An 18774-nucleotide genomic window follows, 5' to 3' on the forward strand; every position below is an offset into this window, starting at 1 on the left:
TCTCAGGAACTGGAAGATGGGGGTTAAAAATAGCTTGTGATTTATTATGAGCTGTAAAAACTAGAAACTATAGTGTTGTTTAATGTATTATGTATTACCAGATAAATCTTTTAACAGCTTCACATTGAAATGACAGACAGGATTCATTTAGGGAAAGATAATTGGATTATAGAATTATTATGTTTGACAATGGATATTAGAAACTGGTAGCTTAGTTGTAGTCACGATGGTCCCATAGTGAAAGTTTATTTTTGCACAATAATTACTGTTAAAAGTATTCCTGACTTTTGAGAAATAAAGTTTTTGTGTGTAAAGTCCTCCTGTCTAGATATATACCCATGTGTTTATAGATTACAGACAGCCAAGATATTTTTTTTTCTTTAAAAAAAAAAGTGAAATGAGTTGAGGTGACTAACCTCTGCACACTTGATAAGGAGGATTTTGTCGAGTGTCCTCAGTCCAAGGACCTGTTTGCATCTAACTCCTTGTTCCGTCCAGAAAAGGCAAGAGCAGCAGCAACACACCCTGACACCTTGACTGAAATCACTGCCAGAGCTGCCGCCGAGGTGGCTGAGCAGACTAATGACGTTTTCAGTGTTGATCCTCCCAGTCTCCTGCTAGTTCCCAACCTTGTTGCCCACTCCCTTGGAATCTGCATACACGGATAATAAAGCAGTGGTGGGAATGAAAAGTATCCTGCCACACCGCCCTTAATGTACCTCTCCGCATTAATGAGGTCAGTTTTGCTTACGGCTTTTGCCTCTTGCTAATGCTCCCTACAGAAGAGAAATTTCTTTCTCTTCTCTCTTTTCCCTCTCTCTCCTTCTCTCTCTCTCTCTGTAGAACATACACACACTCACACGCATAAATACAGCACAAACACACTTGGGAAAACACCCACACATAGAAAATGATACTCTCCATCATTTCCAAAAACACCCACTCTTACCCCTCACTATAGCGCCCATACACACACACACACACACACACACACACACACACACACACACACACACACACACACACACACACACACACACACACACTGCATGGGAGAATCACAGACCCAGACAAAATGCCACGTACCCGGAGAGTTCAGAATGCTTCCTATGCCTGCAGATTGAACCCACACACTACGCACGCCTATAGACGCTCTCAGTGTGCCCACTTCCCGGAGGAAAACTCCCTCCAAATGCAATAGTCTTGCTCCTTCCAGCGGGCAACTCCATATAAGCCTAGGGACAAAAGCTGGCCAGGGTACTCCTCGGGTGGTACACCGGACGGGAGCCATCGTTTGTGGGCAATGGGGAGAGCTGCAAACTCACATTGGGCGGTCCTCTTCACCAAGCCCTGTAGACAGATACTATATAATTCCTCTGATAGCCTCTGGCATGCAAATGGAGACAGAAGCTTTCGCAATTATCTCTTCCAGAACCAGTGCTGCAGCCCTCCCCCTCCCGAGATGGTATCAGATTTCCGAAAAGGACAGATTTCCAATACGCGCCTAGTCTAAGGAACTTGTGGGTTATAAGATCTGGGCCAGGACCAACCAAAAAAGATTAGAAAATTGACATACAAAAGCAAAACACGCTGGTCTCCGGCGAAGCTCCCCTACACCTTCGGATGAGGGAAATAGGGTACCATTTAGATGTGAAAGAGACGCGGGAGGCTTAGTAATAGCCAGTAGATGGCGCAAGAACTCTTCCCCTGTATGATGTTAACCCTTGAGTGCTGAGTTGGCGCTGCCAGGTCGAAACGTATAGATACATACGTTTTCCGTTTTGAAAGAACCTTCCTATTTACATATGCGGGACCGATTCAGAATTAAGACAAATGGGTATCTGTTCCAGATAACTACCACAATAAAGTAGTTTAACTGCAGCACACAACAGCTAAAAACCGTTTAGGGAATAGAAAAAAGGCGAACTCTTTCGGGAGATAACTGACTCCCTCCCCACCTCACCTCCGCCCTGGTCACGGATTAAATCCATTTACCTCGTGAATCAAAAAAAAAAACCGGTTATGGTTTACATCTAAGCACTTGAATATGTAAATGCCTGTGTGCAAATAAATTCTCTGTGATCTCCCTTTTTCAATTAAATCACAGGATGATTAATGTGAGACGCCTGCCTGAAATAAACTGCAACTACAGTAGTAACACATGTCCCATTATAAAGACGTGGCCATCGATGGAACCCGGTTCATGATCATCACAGTTTCCCTAAAAGCAATACAGATTCCCCGATTAAAATATTCCTGTAACACGTTTCTATAGTCACAGGCTGGAATGGAGAACTCACTAACATAATATTCCTTGGGCTGCTTTTAGAGGCAGAATTGATCTATTCGGGGGGAAAAAAAATCAAACCTCTTAATTTCAGATATTGTGGGGAGTTTGTCAAACAGAGGAGCTGGGCTTTAAGAGGCTCACTAGTGGTTTCTGGTGGTTGCTATAACGAGCTAGAATTGAGGTAGGTTTTAGTGGAGGGGAAAAAAACGCACAAGAAAAGGCAGAATCCAGAGTAGCAGAGACTTTGTGCCCCCGTTGGAGAGAGATGGTTGAGTCCTCTTCAAGGTTGCTGTGGTATCCCAGAAACACCATTCACTTCGAGCTGTGACCGCGCACCAACGACAGCAACAACTCCACTGCGCCGGGCTGAGGAGCAGGAATTAGGAGCTCGCGAATAATATGAAAGGGATCCGCAAAGGGGAAAGCCGAGCGAAGGAATCCAAACCCCGGGAGCCTGGCACGAGAAAATGCGCTAAATGTGGCCGCCTAGACTTCATCCTGATGAAGAAAATGGGGATTAAAAGTGGATTTACGTTCTGGAACCTCGTCTTTTTACTGACGGTGTCTTGTGTGAAAGGTAGGCTTGCTTTCGGGGGTCCCCTCTGCTTTGGATGGAGGTGAGCTGACTTGTCGCCAGAGACGGGTAGCTTACTTCGCAATTTACACCGATGAAATAATCATGATAATACTGAAGGAGTTGATTCACAGCTCTTTTTCTCCCTCAGATAGGAAATGCCTTTTGCTTGCCAGATTTGGCGTTCAATGCAGTGATTGAGCTTGTGCTCAATAAATATTCTTGCAGTATGCTCAAACGAATACGTGAGTTGGTTCGTATAGCCTCTAACTAGTGGATACCAGGCAGAATTCCTCTGCAAGACTTTTCTTGGTGATGAGGGTTACCTTGATTTCTAGTCAAATCAGTGGGGTTTGATGCTTTGGTTGGAATATTTATATTAAAGACGCTCCTGGAAATGCTTTTTAACCCTTTCAGGTAGGAAAGTTACCGACATGTTAGGAAGGTGCTGCTTTTAAATGCATTAGGGCACGGGGGTCTTTCAAGCATCCCTCCACCCCCACCCCCAACCAACATGAATGTGTGCATGCATATGTGAATTATTTCTACGTGGGCTCTTTTGCATTGATAAATGATAGAGGCTCTTTCCTAGGTCTTGTGGTAGAGGTTTGGCTTAAAATGGGGCTTTTGAACGGTCTGAGACGCCAGCAAGTGTAACCAGCTACCTTTGGGGATGAATGAAGGTAGGAGGAAAGTCATTAGCTGACGACCAAAAAGAAAATCCCCAGCAAGTCTCGGCGTTCAGACAGGTAGAGTGAGTGTCACATGCACAGACAAGGGGAGGAGGTGGGTGGGATGTAAAATTCAATCCTAAGCAGGAAGGCAAGGGACAGTCAGGATCATTGGAAGGAGAGCTGTCCTCTGGGAGAAAATAGATTCCCAGCTCTGTTCTACAACTTCTCCTGCGCCCTGCTGCCCATTAATTGCTGCAAAAAAATACTCAGGCGGTGTTTATGACTCATGCTATCATTTTTGAACAACCACCTCCCCGTACTCATGGCAGCTTGCATAGACGCGACGGATGTCGTTTTCAGTGAAGCTAGTTTCAAATCCAGGGTGTCTGTGTGCCGGGGGTGGGGGGCTGTTGGCCCGGGCGCGCCACCTCTGTCCACACAAACTGGACGCTTCTTCCTTTGTAAAGGAGTGTCTCTCTGAACCGCAATCGGGCCGCGTCTCTATGAAACAGTTTATTGTCCAGCTTGCAGCTGGCTGTCCCCCCACAGAAGGCAGTCCATCTGCATTCAGTGGAAATGATAATTCATGTTTTGGGTGGAGGGAGCTGGAAGGGTTACCTCTCCCTCTATTAGGGACCAATGATGGGCGACATGTCTCGAATTTTAATTGACATTCCTAAATGCCAAGAAGTCGTCCCAGGTCTCTGTGGCAGCAACTGCCTTGTAATCTCAACCTCCTTCTTAAAGCTTGGCACCCCTCCTTCGCCGACCCTCACCAGCCTCAGCGCAGCTCTGAACCAAAACGCTTGTTCTCTACGGGCGCAACTACACAACCTAGTGCACAAAACGCGTCTTGGGTTGCTTACACGGGGTTCTCCTCGCCGGCTCGACGTGTGAGGAGCCTCGCATTTATGCTTAGCTCGCCTGCCAGTGGGAGTCGGCGGTTAATGGATGGCCCTGGGGTTGGGCGCGAGGAGCCGGCGACAGCTCCTGGCAGGAAAAAATGTTGAGGTGGCTCCTGCTAGATGACCGGGGGGTTAAGTGCGAGTTTTCGCGCGATACCTGTTGAGTCAAAACACATTGAAGGGGCAGATGGGAGAGGGAGTCTCCGAAGCTGGAGGAGCACGCCAGGCTGACAATCCCAGAGCCCAGCAGCCTGCGATTACAGCCCGGCTGTCCGGACCTACCATATTTCCCAGATAAGCCGCGCCGATAGAAACGAAAGGCGCGTCAGTTTGCTTTAAATGTAACTGGAAATGAGCACCCCCTCCCACCCCCCTCTCCTCCACTCACAGCTCCTGTACTTTGGACTGAGATAATCGGTCCACTGAATACATTCCAGTTTCGGGGACATCAGGAAGAAGGGGTGTTTCACACTCTGCTTTGATCTTGTCCAAAATCAATTTTCAACGGACCATTAATTTTTTTTAATGGTAATAAGGTTTTTCATTGTCACTTATCTGCCACTTGAAAGACATTTCCTATATTTTACAACTTGGAACGCCGTCCTCAGATTCTGAGACACAAACTTACAAAGGATATATTCTTTAGATTTACTCCCAGTTGCCAGTGGTGCCAATTTTTAGGATTGCTTCTTCTTCTTCCTTCTCCTTATTTTATGTTAATTTCACCTATGTCTCAAGGCTTTTCCTAAAACCAAGATTGCGGCAATAGCTTTAATGTTCTTTCCCCTTAGTGTCTACGACCGCTTTTGTCTTCCACGGTGTTTTTCTTCCGGTCTCCCAGGCCCACGGGAAAGCTCGGAATGGGCAGTCTTTCGAAGGGCTCTGCAGGTTCTAACCTAGGGCTAGGGCTCAGGAAGTCTGCGGTGCGTGCTTTCCCAGGTGGACAGCTCAGGCCTTGAGAATTCCACCTTTTGTCCACACTTTTCATCCTTTACTATCTCACCTCTGCTTGCAACATCAATGACAAAGAGGCTCAGTGGGAGAAAACGCCTCAGAGTAGAAGACAAAGTGGGCTTCCGTGGTAGGCCTGAATCGCTCCAGTGGTACTGGAAAGAGAGGCAACCCTCTCAGGGCGTTTTATCCCCACTGTTGTCATCTGAAATAAAACGCTCTGGAGGGCACCAAATTGGGGGGTGGGGCGGGGTGGGGGCTGCTTAGGCTGATGCATGCTGAAACACACACGCACACACACACGCAGCAGAGGTTTCTGAAATGCAGCCTGCAGCTGCAGCCTGCCTGTTTTAGGTTTCAATCAGATAGAATATGTGAATCTTCAAGTCGTGCTTAAATGTCCCGCCCACGTAAACAAACACTGGCGGGGTGCTTCCCCACACTCCTCCGGAGATCCCGGGGGAACACACAAATCGTGAGGGGGAAGGTACAGAAAGCACTGACCTCCGAGGACAGCAGGTGGGAGCTAGCGGGCTACAACCCCCACCCTGTACTATTGCCTGCTTTCAAGACTCCTTGCTGGACCCCCAGGCTTCCAGAAGGATCTCCGTCTCTGCGTGCTCTGGGACTCCAAGGAGATATTACTCCCACCACAGAGCTCTTGGGAACAGCCGAGCTCGCAGCTTGTCCCGCAGTTAATTAGAGCTGGCAAGGGTCGCCGTGTCCACGCAGGAGGAGAGCTGCCAGCAGCGTTCAGTATCACCGTGTGCCCACCCCAGGGTGGCGGCGCCGGAGGTGGCAACCCCAGGCTTGTGCTCCGGGCCTGATAACTCTTACTTTCCCGACCTCAGGGCGACAGTCTGACCTGTCAGTATCGTTAACAAAAATTTCTGTCGTGTCTCAGGTCTCGAGAGAGCTTTACAAAGATGGTTCTGTTGGGTTAATGTCTTTACAAACCAATAACTGCACCCAACAAAAAGCCACCCACTGCCACCGCCACCATCATCAAAACCCTTCCCCTGAGTTTAACAAGACTGAGTCAGCTGCTGAGAGGCAACCTTCTTGTTTGGGTCGGGGTCCTTGTCCTGCTGCAGTCTGTTCAGGTAGCCCTCCCTTCCAACTGTTTCCTCTGGAAATACTCCATTGCTTCTAGAAGACCAGATTCCCCGAAATATTCATAGGCCACTGAGGTTGAACTTAACGCCTGACTTGGCCTTTGGCGATTGTGACGGGTGTGTGTGTGTGTGTGTGTGTGTGTGTGTGTGTGTGTGTGTGTTGCTGGGAGGGAGAGTCCACATGAATCAAGACGGAGGCGCCTTCTGGAGGCCTCCAGGGTGGGTGTGGGTGTGTGTCCGAGACGACAGGGTGGCGGGTTACACAACGCGTGTTTCTGTTCCGGACCCTAGCCGGTCGGTGGTGCTGCGACCACTGCTCTTAGGAGTCCCGGTGGAGGCACAGAGAAGGCTCCCTTTTCCCAGACTGGCCCCAGCGCTGCTCTCACCAAAACAACTTCTCTAACAGGCTCTTCGGGAGTTCGAAAAACTCACCAGAGAAGGAGTAATGGGGTTGATTCCCCTCTTCCATCCCCTTCACCCCCTGCCCTGCTCTGTCGCTGGGGGGAAAGCAAGCAGGGGGCAGTCCCAGGACTGGAACTCCACAGGGCTCTGTTGGATCCCAGGGGAAAGCGCAGAAGAAATGAAACAGCACAGGGTCATCCCGGTTGTCCTGGGGTCCTCTCCCCGCCCCGCAGGAGAGGCCAGCTGAGGACTGAAAGCTGGACAGGAACGGGGATTTCAGCGCAGTGCAGAATAATACGAAGCAGAACAACCAAAGAAAGAAAGATAAATTCAGGCAGCCAGGCGATTTCCCTTCTCCTTGAACACTGCGCCTTTGGGGAGGCTTTGCATCACCGAGTTGCTAAGCCAACCCAATTTACCGCCCTCAAAAGGCTTCAGTAGCTCCCAGAATTCTGAGCTGAACTTTCCCTGGACAGTTACCAGTTGAAATCCTTCGAAACTGTCATTTTGCAGCCCCATATTTCCAGCATCTTTTGGTATTGAGGGTGTTGGGGAGGACGTGGGGGCTGCTTTAAGCCCATGTAGGAGTGAGTGTGTGAGCAGAAATGATTAAGGAGCAGGTTTCAGGCTGTGGAAAACCTGATGGCAGCTCCTTTAAGATCCTTCAAGGAGAAAACGGATAGAATTTACTCAATAGATTATATACTCCAGGAGATAGATTTCATTTCAGTAGTTATTACTGTTCATGATATTAATTAGTGTTACTATTTATGGGATAGCTGAATAGATTTGGGGTACACATCTTTTCCCTAAACACACAATTAACTGTCTGCAGAAACAGTAAAATATTAAAATAAAGCAGTAGCAAATGACATCAATATAGGATTTTAAAAGTGGCAAGCTCTGGCATAAGTGCCATCTGATAAAACAAAAAGTAAGAAAGGTAGTACTTAATGATGCCCTTGCATACATATAGAAACAATCTCTAATGCTAAAATATGTCTAGTCTCAAACACAAAGTGAAAGCAGCTAAACTTTATTTCCTACGTCTCCAAACATACTTCTCCTTGGTGTCTTGAAAGTTTTACTTTCTTCTACTTAATATCACAGTCTCCAGAAAAGGCTTCAGGATATTAAATACTCTCAATGTTTTGTCCAGTTTGGAAAATAACTTTGAAGCCACAAGCAACATGTCTGGTGAGGAAACTGTTACTTCAAGTAACATGACTATTTGAGAAAATATGCCATCTTGTACTTTGAATTCCAATTTTCAGTGTTGGAGAGATCAGAAGCAAAATGACTGCAAGCCAAAAGATTAGCAAAAATGCCTGAGCTGCCAATAAGGTCATTTTATTTTCTCTCTATATACATTAAAACATAGCTTCTTTTTCTGTCTCTTTTTCCCATAGCCCTTACTCATAATCCAAAGTGGTGTGTAGTTTATACATACAGTGGCAGTTTTAATTTGGATTTTGGATAAGGTCTGGTAGAACAGATAAAGTCATTACCCATTTATCTTTTCTCTTTCAAAGTGAGCAGGTGGGGTGATTCATGGTACTTTCCAGGGAGATCAATCTCCAAGTCTACAAGATTTTCTCGGAATTAGACCCCTTGGAAGGCCCTTATTCTCATCAGGAATATAACTTTTACAGGAATGTCACTGGGAAAAATCAATTTGTTGAATACCTTCCAGTATGCATGGTCTCAATGCTAGTTATCATCTTTCTTTCTCTCAAGCCTCTTATCTTACTGCTATAAAATGCATTCGTGCTATCACACCTTTTGCTAAGCTATCACCTGGTGCTAACTAAAGATTCTTAAGGATTAATACTTTTTATATAATCACAATCTGTCACCCAAAAGCCAATTTGAAACCTCTAAAAAGTCAAAATTTATAAGATTATCATATGCATCATGTACCTTGTAACTGGAAAATAAGAATATCAATGATAGTCATGTGTCATTAGATATGACAAAATTTTCTATTTGCTCAAAAAAGATTGCACAGCAGTGATTTCAAAGTGTTCCTCAATAAATATCATCCTTTGGAAACTTGTTAGAAATATGAATTCTTAGATTCCCACTCCAGGCCTATTGAAACAGATGGCCTAGTAGTCGGGCACCCACATAGGTGTTTATAACAAGTCATCCAGGTAATCCTGATGTGCTCTAAAGTTTGAGAAACACTAAATCAAGTATTCTGGAGCCACCAAGACCTGAAGCAGGGGAAAAAAAAAAATTCTGCCAGCAACTATCTTTGTACTAGCAACTCAGTTTTCCTAAACTTCATTTTCATTATCTATTAAAAAGGAAATTAGAATTTCAGTAGAAAGATTATGCATGCAACATATATAGTGCCAGACACTAGTAGCTATCATCACTGTTATTAAAATACACTTCCATGCACAAAGCCAGTCAATCTCACACACTTCATCTCTAACATTACCAGCCCTAACTTGTCCACCACAGTAAATAAAAAATAGAGCATCTTCTCCCTAGCTATTATTTCACTTTGGCTAAGTTCCCAGGCTATTATACATTGGAAAAACACTCTGAAATTTCTGCTTATCACCTTTACACAGTTACTCCAGGTGCTGGCTCTATGAATCAAGGGCAGAATCATAGCTTAAATATGTTACTCCTACTCCTACTCCTAGGCTAATTTCATTTGTTGTATTCCAATAGTGATTTATTTTAATATTGATTGACTAATGTACTTACATAAATTTGTTAATTCATCTTGTTACAAATCCACAGTACTTACAGGGCTGGAAGAGTTCTTACATACCAGCTAGTTCACTGCTTATATTTTATACAATAAATGCACATGTCTAGAAAGGATAAGTGCTTTTTTCACTAGGTTAAAAATATAACTAGCTCCAGAATTGAGACTAGATCATTGGGCTTTCAAGTTCATGTTCAACTCTATTTCTACTGTACCTTATCAATTTTACTACAGAGTTTTCTCAGACGGTACCAACGAAGACAATCACAAATCTAACATTTGAGAACCATATGCCAATTAGTACCATACAAGAATATTAATGACTATATGTTTTTATGGTATTTTTTTAAACGCTAACTACTCATTTTGTAAAAGGCAAAAATAAACAGTTTTGGTATGAAAATAGTTTCTAAAACTATTATGTACACCAAATATCATCATATATTCAAGTCTATTTTTGACATTATATGGTTGTAAAAACAAAATCATAGGACTCTCTTTTAGTCTCATAAAGATCTTAGATTCCTGGGTCAGAAAGATCCCCTGAAGAAGGGAATGGCAACCCATTCCATTATTCTTGCCTAGAAAATTCCGTGAACAGAGGAACCTGCAGTCTGTGGGATCTCAAAGTGTCAGACACGACTGAGTGACTAACGCTTTCACTTTTTCAAAGAACTTAGAGGGATAGTACTTAAAAATCAAATCCTTATTTACTTCTTCCCATAGTCTAGACAAAATTTCTTATTTAAAGGCTTTTAAACCTAGAAAATCTGTTCCTAATTTATTTTATTCATGTTTTCATATATTTACATCATATTAACATAAGATGTATGCATTCTCTCTCATCTGCATTTACATTTGCACATTTCTCTCACATGATCTAAATAAGATGATGGTATCATGTAAAACTCTACTACAGAAGTAATAGTATATTTTATAAATATATAAATAGCATATTTTATAAGTTTATAGCCTATAAGTATACTATAAATAGTGTATTTATAAATTAAAATTGTAAAAACAATCAATAATCTGAAGGGCTATCTTCAATTTTAGTGATATGTGATATTTCTCTAAGGTCTCTCCATGGGAGTAAAATTTCAAAAATAATGCATGTTGCTAAATTTGAAGTGCTTACAAGTTCAGAAAGTGATTGAATTACATAAAAAGTAATGAGTGATTCTCTGAAAAGCTGAGTTTGTAATATTCAAGATTATAAAGTTTCTCTTACTTCCTTTGCTCTATGTTAGCAAATTTTAAAGAATTTTTTTTATTCCATAGTTTAAAGTAATGGTAAGCATTTTTTTTTTGAAACTATGACAGTTTAAGGAATGCAGTTGCATACCATTTTGAAAGGAAATTTATAAATGGAAATAGACTCTCAGAAGTGAATTTGTTAACTTTTACATAACTGAATAAACAATAGCTATGCTTAGTTTATACAAGTCCATCAGATTATACAAGATTCCAGAATGCTCAGGGGTGCTTCACATATGTGAAAGAACATGTGCTCAGTCATGTCTGACTCTTTGCAACCCCATGGACTGTAGCCCACCAGAGAATTCTCCAAGCAAGAATACTGGAGGGGGTTGCCATTTCCAACTCCAGGGGATCTTCCCAATCCAGAGATTGAACCCACATCTCTTTTGTCTTGTGCTTTGGCAAGCAGATTCTTTACCACTGAGCCACCAAGGAAATATACTTCATATATAGAGAGGATATAAGATGTTATTATGTCAGGGGAAATGGTACCAAAAGAGGCATGTGCATATACTGTATAAAATTTGAGCCATATGAAGCTCTGTGCTAAACCCTTTAAATAGAGTGTGTTACCTACATCTCAAACAGTGATTCTCTCTCTTTTTCCTGCTTAGAATTCTAACAAGTATCTTGTGAGATAGCTGTTATCTCCTATGTATAGATTATTATCTCCATTTATAAATTATCCACATTTCCTGGGGCCAGAGAGGTGCAATGACTTTCCAGAATCATTGTTTAGCTAGTGGTTGTATGAAATCTGAAATCATAATAGATTCATAAGTTCATAGACTCATTAAACAATAAAACTATAAATGACCAAGTTACTAATTAAATCTCTTCATTTTTATGAGAAAAAACAAAATCTTGACAGTTTAACTTAAAAGACAGCCTAATGTTAATATCCATGTATTTTATATATATATATATATATTACATTACATTGTATATATAACTTACAGTAATACGCAACTTCTCAGTTTTGTAATTTTCAACATCTTTACTTAACTTGCCTAACTTTACTCTCTTAATTATTCTGTTAGATGGTTGTGAAAGCTATTTTTCAGTTTTATATACAACAGTAAGTGAAGCAAAGGAACAATGCACAAGTTAAATATGTCACTATAAGACAAAAAGCTATTTAGTGCATTAAGGGCAAGAAAAAAAATCAAAACATATATTACTCAGATTTTAACCCAGTGCTCCTGAGTAAAATTTTAAAATTTATGAATGTAAATGAATTTATGGACTTCACATATAAAATATGTGGGCATAAAATTATTTACCAGTAGTATCATAAGCCTTGGCAAATACATTAATTCTATTTGGTACCTTAATCTTCCATTTAGTTCTACAGAATTTAAGGATGGGAAAACTCTTATGACTCACTTGTCTACTGTCTAATAGTCAGGGAATGTGCATTAGATTTATATGTGGGGGTATGGGAAAGTACTTTATAAAAAAAAAAAAACATTCCTATCCAAGCTTCATCCCCTTGCTCTACTTCCTACCATAATTGCATCCTAGTTAAAAGTGCAGGTGTAGGTGTACATCTCCACATACTGAGCAGACTGTTCTGAGAAATGAAGAGATTTGCCACACAATAGAATGCAAAACAGTCCTTCAGTTCTCTGTCCAACACGTTTCTTTTCATTGCTGTGCTTAGTCGCTCAGTCATCTAGGACTCTGCAACCCAGTGGACTCCAGCCCAGCAGGCTCCTCTCTCCATGGGGATTTCTCCAAGCAAGAATACTGGAGTGGGCTGCCATGCCCTTCTCCAGGGAATCTTCCCAACCCAGGGGTTGAACTCAGGACTCCTACCTTGCAACCGGATTCCTTAGCAGCTGAGCTACCAGGGTAGCTCTTCTTTTTATTGGATACTGCCTTCTGAGCCTCCTTTATATGTATGCTAAGTCACTTCAGTCGTGTCCAACTCTTTGTGACCTCATGGATTTTAAGCTGCCAGGCACCTTTGTCCATAGGATTCCCCAGACAAGAATACTGGAGTGGGTTGCCATGCCCTTCTCTAGGGGATCTTCCTGACCTAGGGATCGAACCCGTATCTTTTAAGCATCTCCTGCATTGTCAGGCAGGTTCTTTACCACTAGCTCCACTTGGGAAGCATCATTTAGCCCTAATTTGTTAATGGAATAAAGCTACTTGAGAAGAGAGGCCACTGTGCCTATGCCCAAATCCTGACCAGGTTCAAAATCATATTTCCTGAAGTAATTGTGTAAGGTGACACAGATACATGAGTGTAATAATACTGGTAAATGAGAATCTTAACATGCAATCTAAAGATTAACTATAAATTAAATGGGGGCATTGAAATTACATCATTGTCTAAAAAAGAAAAAATATACACACATTAAATTATACATAAGCACTCAAAATTAGCATTACATTTTCCCTTTAAGGTGATAAAATATATTTTTATATGCAAAAGGTGTTCTATTGTACTTAAGTCCTTTCTGAACTTTAGACTGTCCCAATATAAATATATACCTGTCTTTTTCTACTTGCAATATTAAAAATTTGTGACTGTATTCATAGAGATGTCATTTTAACCTATATTTTCAGTGTTAAAAGTTCAGATAGCCTAACAATGGTCCTCACATGTATTACCCATAGAATATATTTATTACTACATTGGACAACTTATTTGGGACATTGTTATTTTAAATAGTTTTGCATCTTAGAACAGCTAGGCATAGATTTCTCCACAGTTGCCAAAATTCAGGTAAAAGTACACATACAATCTGTCTCCAAGTCTATTTCCTGCAATTATACATTCTAGAATTTTATTTAATGATTAAAATTGACTAATTGTCAGCCAAGGTTCTCCATTTTAAAAATGATCCTACTGTAATAACTCACTTTAGTCTATTGAAACTTTAAATCACAAACTGACCTAACATTTTTGTTTTCATGAGCTTGGTGAAGGGAAAGGAAGCAGACTGATAATTAAAATGCCTTTTTCTTGAGCTTGTTCACATCCCATTAGCCATTTGTTTATACATTCACATCTACTTAATACAATTAACAGCTTTAAACAGTTTTAACAGTTTTAAGCAATGAAAATCGTTTCATTGATATTATTCTAATTTCTCAAATATCTATTTTAGTTTTCTATGAGGAATAGCTTTTTTGTTTGTTCATACTCTTGAGGGTTATCTGATTTGAAAGAAATATGAAGGAAATGTTTTTAAATTTCATTTTGAATGTTTACATGCTGTCACTCATCATGTCTGACTCTTTGTGACCCTTTGGGTTGTAGCCTGCCAGGTTCCGCTCTCCGTAGGACTTTTCAGGGAAGAATACTGGAGTGGGTTGCCATTTTCTTCTCCAGGTTATCTTTTTGACCCATGGATCAAACTGGGTCTCCTGTGTTTCCTGAATTGCAGGTGGATTCTTTATCCATTGGTACCTGGGTTCATCAACTGAGTCAGTAAAAATAAAATTTTAAATTATATTTTATTATGAGTGTTTTAAAATAGAGAAGTTAAAATGAGTCTACTTCATTGTTAAAGCATAAAAAGATGCTGTTAAAAGACTTTAACTTCAGATAATTTGTAATTCTTAGTAATGGCTTTGTTTTTGATGTTTAAACTATATTTTTATACACAGATGGGCTTCTCAGGTGGCTCAGTGGTAAAGAATGGGTCTGCCAATGTAGGAGATGCTGGAGGCATGGGTTCAGTCCCCAGGTTGGGAAGATCTTCTGGAGCAGGAAATGGCAATCCACTCCAGTATTCTTCCCTGGAAAATTCCATGAACAGAGAAGCCTGGCGGGCTACAGTTCATAGGATCACAAAGAGTTAGACATGACTGAGCATGCATGCACACTGAGGCTTATGAAGGAATGAATGATTTCTCTGAATCTGTTATTGAAGGTTTAATTTGAATTTCCCTAAAATGTTGGTAATGAAATTATGCTGATCTATCTGTATGTTCTAACATTGAGTTCTGTGTTGCTAAAAGCTGCATTTGTGATATAACAAATCAAAGTTAGGAGAACAGGAAGAAGAAACACAACTGAATCTCCTGGAGCTAAAACACACTACCTTGAATTTATTGGCTGTGTGCTCTAACTGAACCATGTAGACTAGACAAAATATTTACTTAGTGTTCACATATATGGAGAAATCCTGACTTAAGATTTTTTGGCTGATGTCTAAATCAAAACAACTAAACTGATTCAAATGTTTTTTTGTAAACAAATTTGCATCCAGTCTGCTAATTTGTATGTCAACTTCTAGCTTAATAGTTTATAAGATGATGGAGATGATAAGCCCTCTCAAATGAAATTTGCAATAGAAATGTTGACAGGCCCATGACTGCCTGTATGAATTCATGTTCAGTACTCTTTTCATGGCCTAAAAAAGACTTTTGTCTATGAATTCTACTAGTACTTGAATGCCCTTTTATCTCTTAAATGTTTTTAAAGGAGGTCAAATAGAAACTCTTAAAATCAATTTTCTGGCAAAGTGCTAGGAAATCTTTAATATCTGTGTTAGTCTGGCAGTGGTCATTAATATATTAATAGATGAAAATTATAAATGACATTTTGAACTTAATTTTTAAATATTACCAATGTGTTAAGTCCTTAGGAATCAGTCATTTTTCAATATGTTGAAGCTCGCTACTTTTTACCTGTCATTGCATAGTTTATTGCAATCTGCCCATCTTAGAAAGACTAATTATGTCATTCTTTCAAAAGAAAAATTCTCAAAGGCCTCAAAATAAAGATTGGAAGATGTTAGACATATTAGGTTACACCTTTTACTTTTTCATATAAATATTTAGTTGTTTCTATCTTTTTGTTGTTGTTGTTAAGTTTGGTTTATTACATCTTTCATTAAAACAGTATTATTTTTAATCATATATTATTATATTGACACAGTTTAAATTAGGAGTTGTAAAAGATATAGTGGTCAGTAGATTTTATTTCCACAGAAAGAACCAGTGACTTATGTATCAGTTCTGAGACTTATCCTTCAGCCATCAGTCATTTATGGAAGGCCTGTGTTTGTCATGCCCTGGCCTTAGACAATATAAAGAGGAAAATCTAGTCACTACCCTAGAAGTAGACAGTCTTCATAGTGAAGGAGGATTTATGTGAACATAATACCAAAGAAAAAATACCAAAGAAAATTGTTTAGTTCTTCTATATGATTCTTTTATCATGAAATATCAATGTAGCACCTTTGTTTGCCTTTTGATGAAGGTAAAAGAACCTTTATTTACACATTCTATACATTGTCTTTATCCTATCACAGGTTAAGTATTAATATCCTACAGATATTGTTTGAAATTGTCCAATAGGTATCATTTTGTAAACTAATGTAATTTTCCCTTGTAATTTTCAGTTAAAATGTTTATTGACTTCCATCTGTTCAGTGAACTGATATTAAATACTTTTTCCAGTATTAATTAAGATTCTACATGAATTTCTATAACAGTGTTTGTACATTTATAAAATAGTTTGTGATCAGAAAATAGTGCTTGTTAGTCATTCTTTTTTCCATTGTTCCTGCTTCAGAACTCCTCACAGGCTTCCTACTACTTTAAATTTCAATTTGTATCTCTGTCCCTTTATTTAGTGTTTGACATGAAATAAACCTTGAACTAACTTATCAAGGTCAACACATGCAAAGGGTAAAATAAATAACTAAATATAACTATAACACATTCTGTCACAGTTTTTTATTTCTTATTTTTGCATCTTTATTGGAGACTTATGTGTGTTGGGAAAATAGTGTTTCAGTAAGTAGATTATGTTTTGTTTTCTTTGTTTTTTGATCTGTGATTTAAAGAGCAATAGAAGGATCAATGAATGGTTATACTGAAATGCAGTCATTTGATGAAATTCTGGCACTGGATCAATAACAATTTTGCTACATAGGAGTTAAACAGAATGATATATCTTTACGAGGTTAAGGCACTTACCAAATTTATCTTGTATTTTATGTTTTCCTCATTCGCCTCATGTTGGTTTCTTTGATGATTCATATTATTTTAATATTAATATTTGTATCAACATCCTACTTCACAATTGCCATCTTCCTTTCCCTTTCCACATTCTACTTCTTTGTGATCTAATGATTTAATGTGTAAGAAACCAGATTTAATATTTATTAATACAGCAAATATTATTTTTTTCTATTCCTAATTTCTAAAATATCAACAATTAATGTAAAACCAAAACTAAACCTGTCTATTGTCTATGTAAATTCATTACTCTCTGATTACTTTAGCAAAAAATAAAAAAAGGTAAATATAAAGGTTGAGATGAAAAGGTTTTCGGTAATATCAATTGTTTTACTCAACTTGGTACAATTAAAGGAAGGATTCCTATGTACACCACAGTAAATTTCAAACACTCTCCACAATACACTCTCCATTTAGCTCCATGTATTGAAATCCCAACCTAATACATGGGAGATAATTTGCAGGATATGCTGACTTGGTTCCATCAACCCCCAAAACCCACATCTAAGATCCTCCCTTTCTTTATCTTAACAAAGAAGAGTGTGGTCCCTTCACATTTCTCAAAACTATATTTTACAAACATACAAATCTGCATTGCCTTTCCATTCATTTGGTTTTTCCTTCTCAGGTTCCAATCTGTTTCTTTCAAGCAATTACAGGCAATTCACATACTGTATAATGTCTCATCACTTCATGGCGAATCGATGAGGAAACAGTGACAGACATTTTTTTTTTGGGGGGGGGGGGCTCCAAAATCACTGCAGATGGTGACTGAAGCTATGAAATTAAAAGACATTTGCTCCTTGGAAGAAAAGTTATGACCAACCTAGACAGCATGTTAAAAAGTGGAGACATTACTTTGCCACAAAGGTCCATCTCATCAATGCTATGGTTTTTCCATAGTCATGTATGGATGTGAAAGTTGGACTATAAAGAAAGCTGAGCCCTGAAGAATTGATGCTTTTGAACTGTAGTGTTGGAGAAGACTCTTGAGAGTCCCTTGGATTGCAAGGAGATCCAACTAGTCCATTCTAAAGGAAATCAGTCCTGAATATTCATTAGAAGGACTGATGCTGAAGCTGAAACTCCAATACTTTAGCCACCTGATTCGAAGGGCTGACTCATATGAAAAGACCCTGATGTTGGGAAAGACTGAAGGTAGGAGGAGAAGGGGACGACAGAACATGAGGTGGTTGGCTGGCATTACCAACTCAATGGACATGAGTTTGGGTAAACTCTGGGAGTTGGTGATGGACAGGGAGGCCTGGCATGCTGCAGTCCACGGGGTTGCAAAGAGTCAGACACAGCTGAGAGACTGAACTGAACTGAATACTGTATAATGATACGGTTCTGTAACATAGACTTTCCTTAAAATGCAATGGCAAAGCTCTCAAGCTGCCTTGTTTATACACAAGAGAATCTCAGAGAAGTCACCTGTAAGACATACAGCTAGACTTCTGAAAACCATGAAAATGGATATAACTAGACTGGCACAGGGTTTCCAACAAGTGATCTTTGCATATGTAACAAGTTCTGAGAAGGGTGTTTTGATAAAAGAAAAAGCTCTTACATACATTTCAGTATTTTTTAAACCCCAAATGCAGTCAGTAAAATTTTGTTGATACTGAATAAACAAATAAAATATGAAGTATATGCATCAAATCCCTTATAACTATACAGTGGAAGTGAGAAATAGATTTAAGGGACTAGATCTGATAGGCAGAGTGCCTGATAAACTATGGGCAGAGGTTCATGACATTGTACAGGAGACAGGAATCAAGACCATCCCCATGGAAAAGAAATGCAAAAAAGCAAAATGGTTGTCTGAGAAGGCCTTACAAATAGCTGTGAAAGAAGGGAAGTGAAAAGCAAAGGAGAAAAGGAAAGATA

General features: G+C 39.9%; 1 protein-coding gene across 1 annotated transcript in view; it reads left to right on the forward strand.

Moving 5' to 3' along the window:
• Nucleotides 1-2632: 2632 nt before the first annotated feature.
• Nucleotides 2633-18774, forward strand: part of CSMD3 (CUB and Sushi multiple domains 3) — a 1309925-nt gene continuing 1293783 nt past the window's right edge. Inside the window, exon 1 of the mRNA XM_043483744.1 lies at nt 2633-2867. Coding sequence (XP_043339679.1) covers nt 2690-2867 — 178 coding nt within the window. The 5' untranslated portion in view covers nt 2633-2689. The remainder of the gene's footprint in view (nt 2868-18774) is intronic.

This window comes from Cervus canadensis, chromosome 12 (genome assembly GCF_019320065.1).
Source record: "Cervus canadensis isolate Bull #8, Minnesota chromosome 12, ASM1932006v1, whole genome shotgun sequence".
Taxonomy (NCBI): Eukaryota; Metazoa; Chordata; class Mammalia; order Artiodactyla; family Cervidae; genus Cervus; species Cervus canadensis.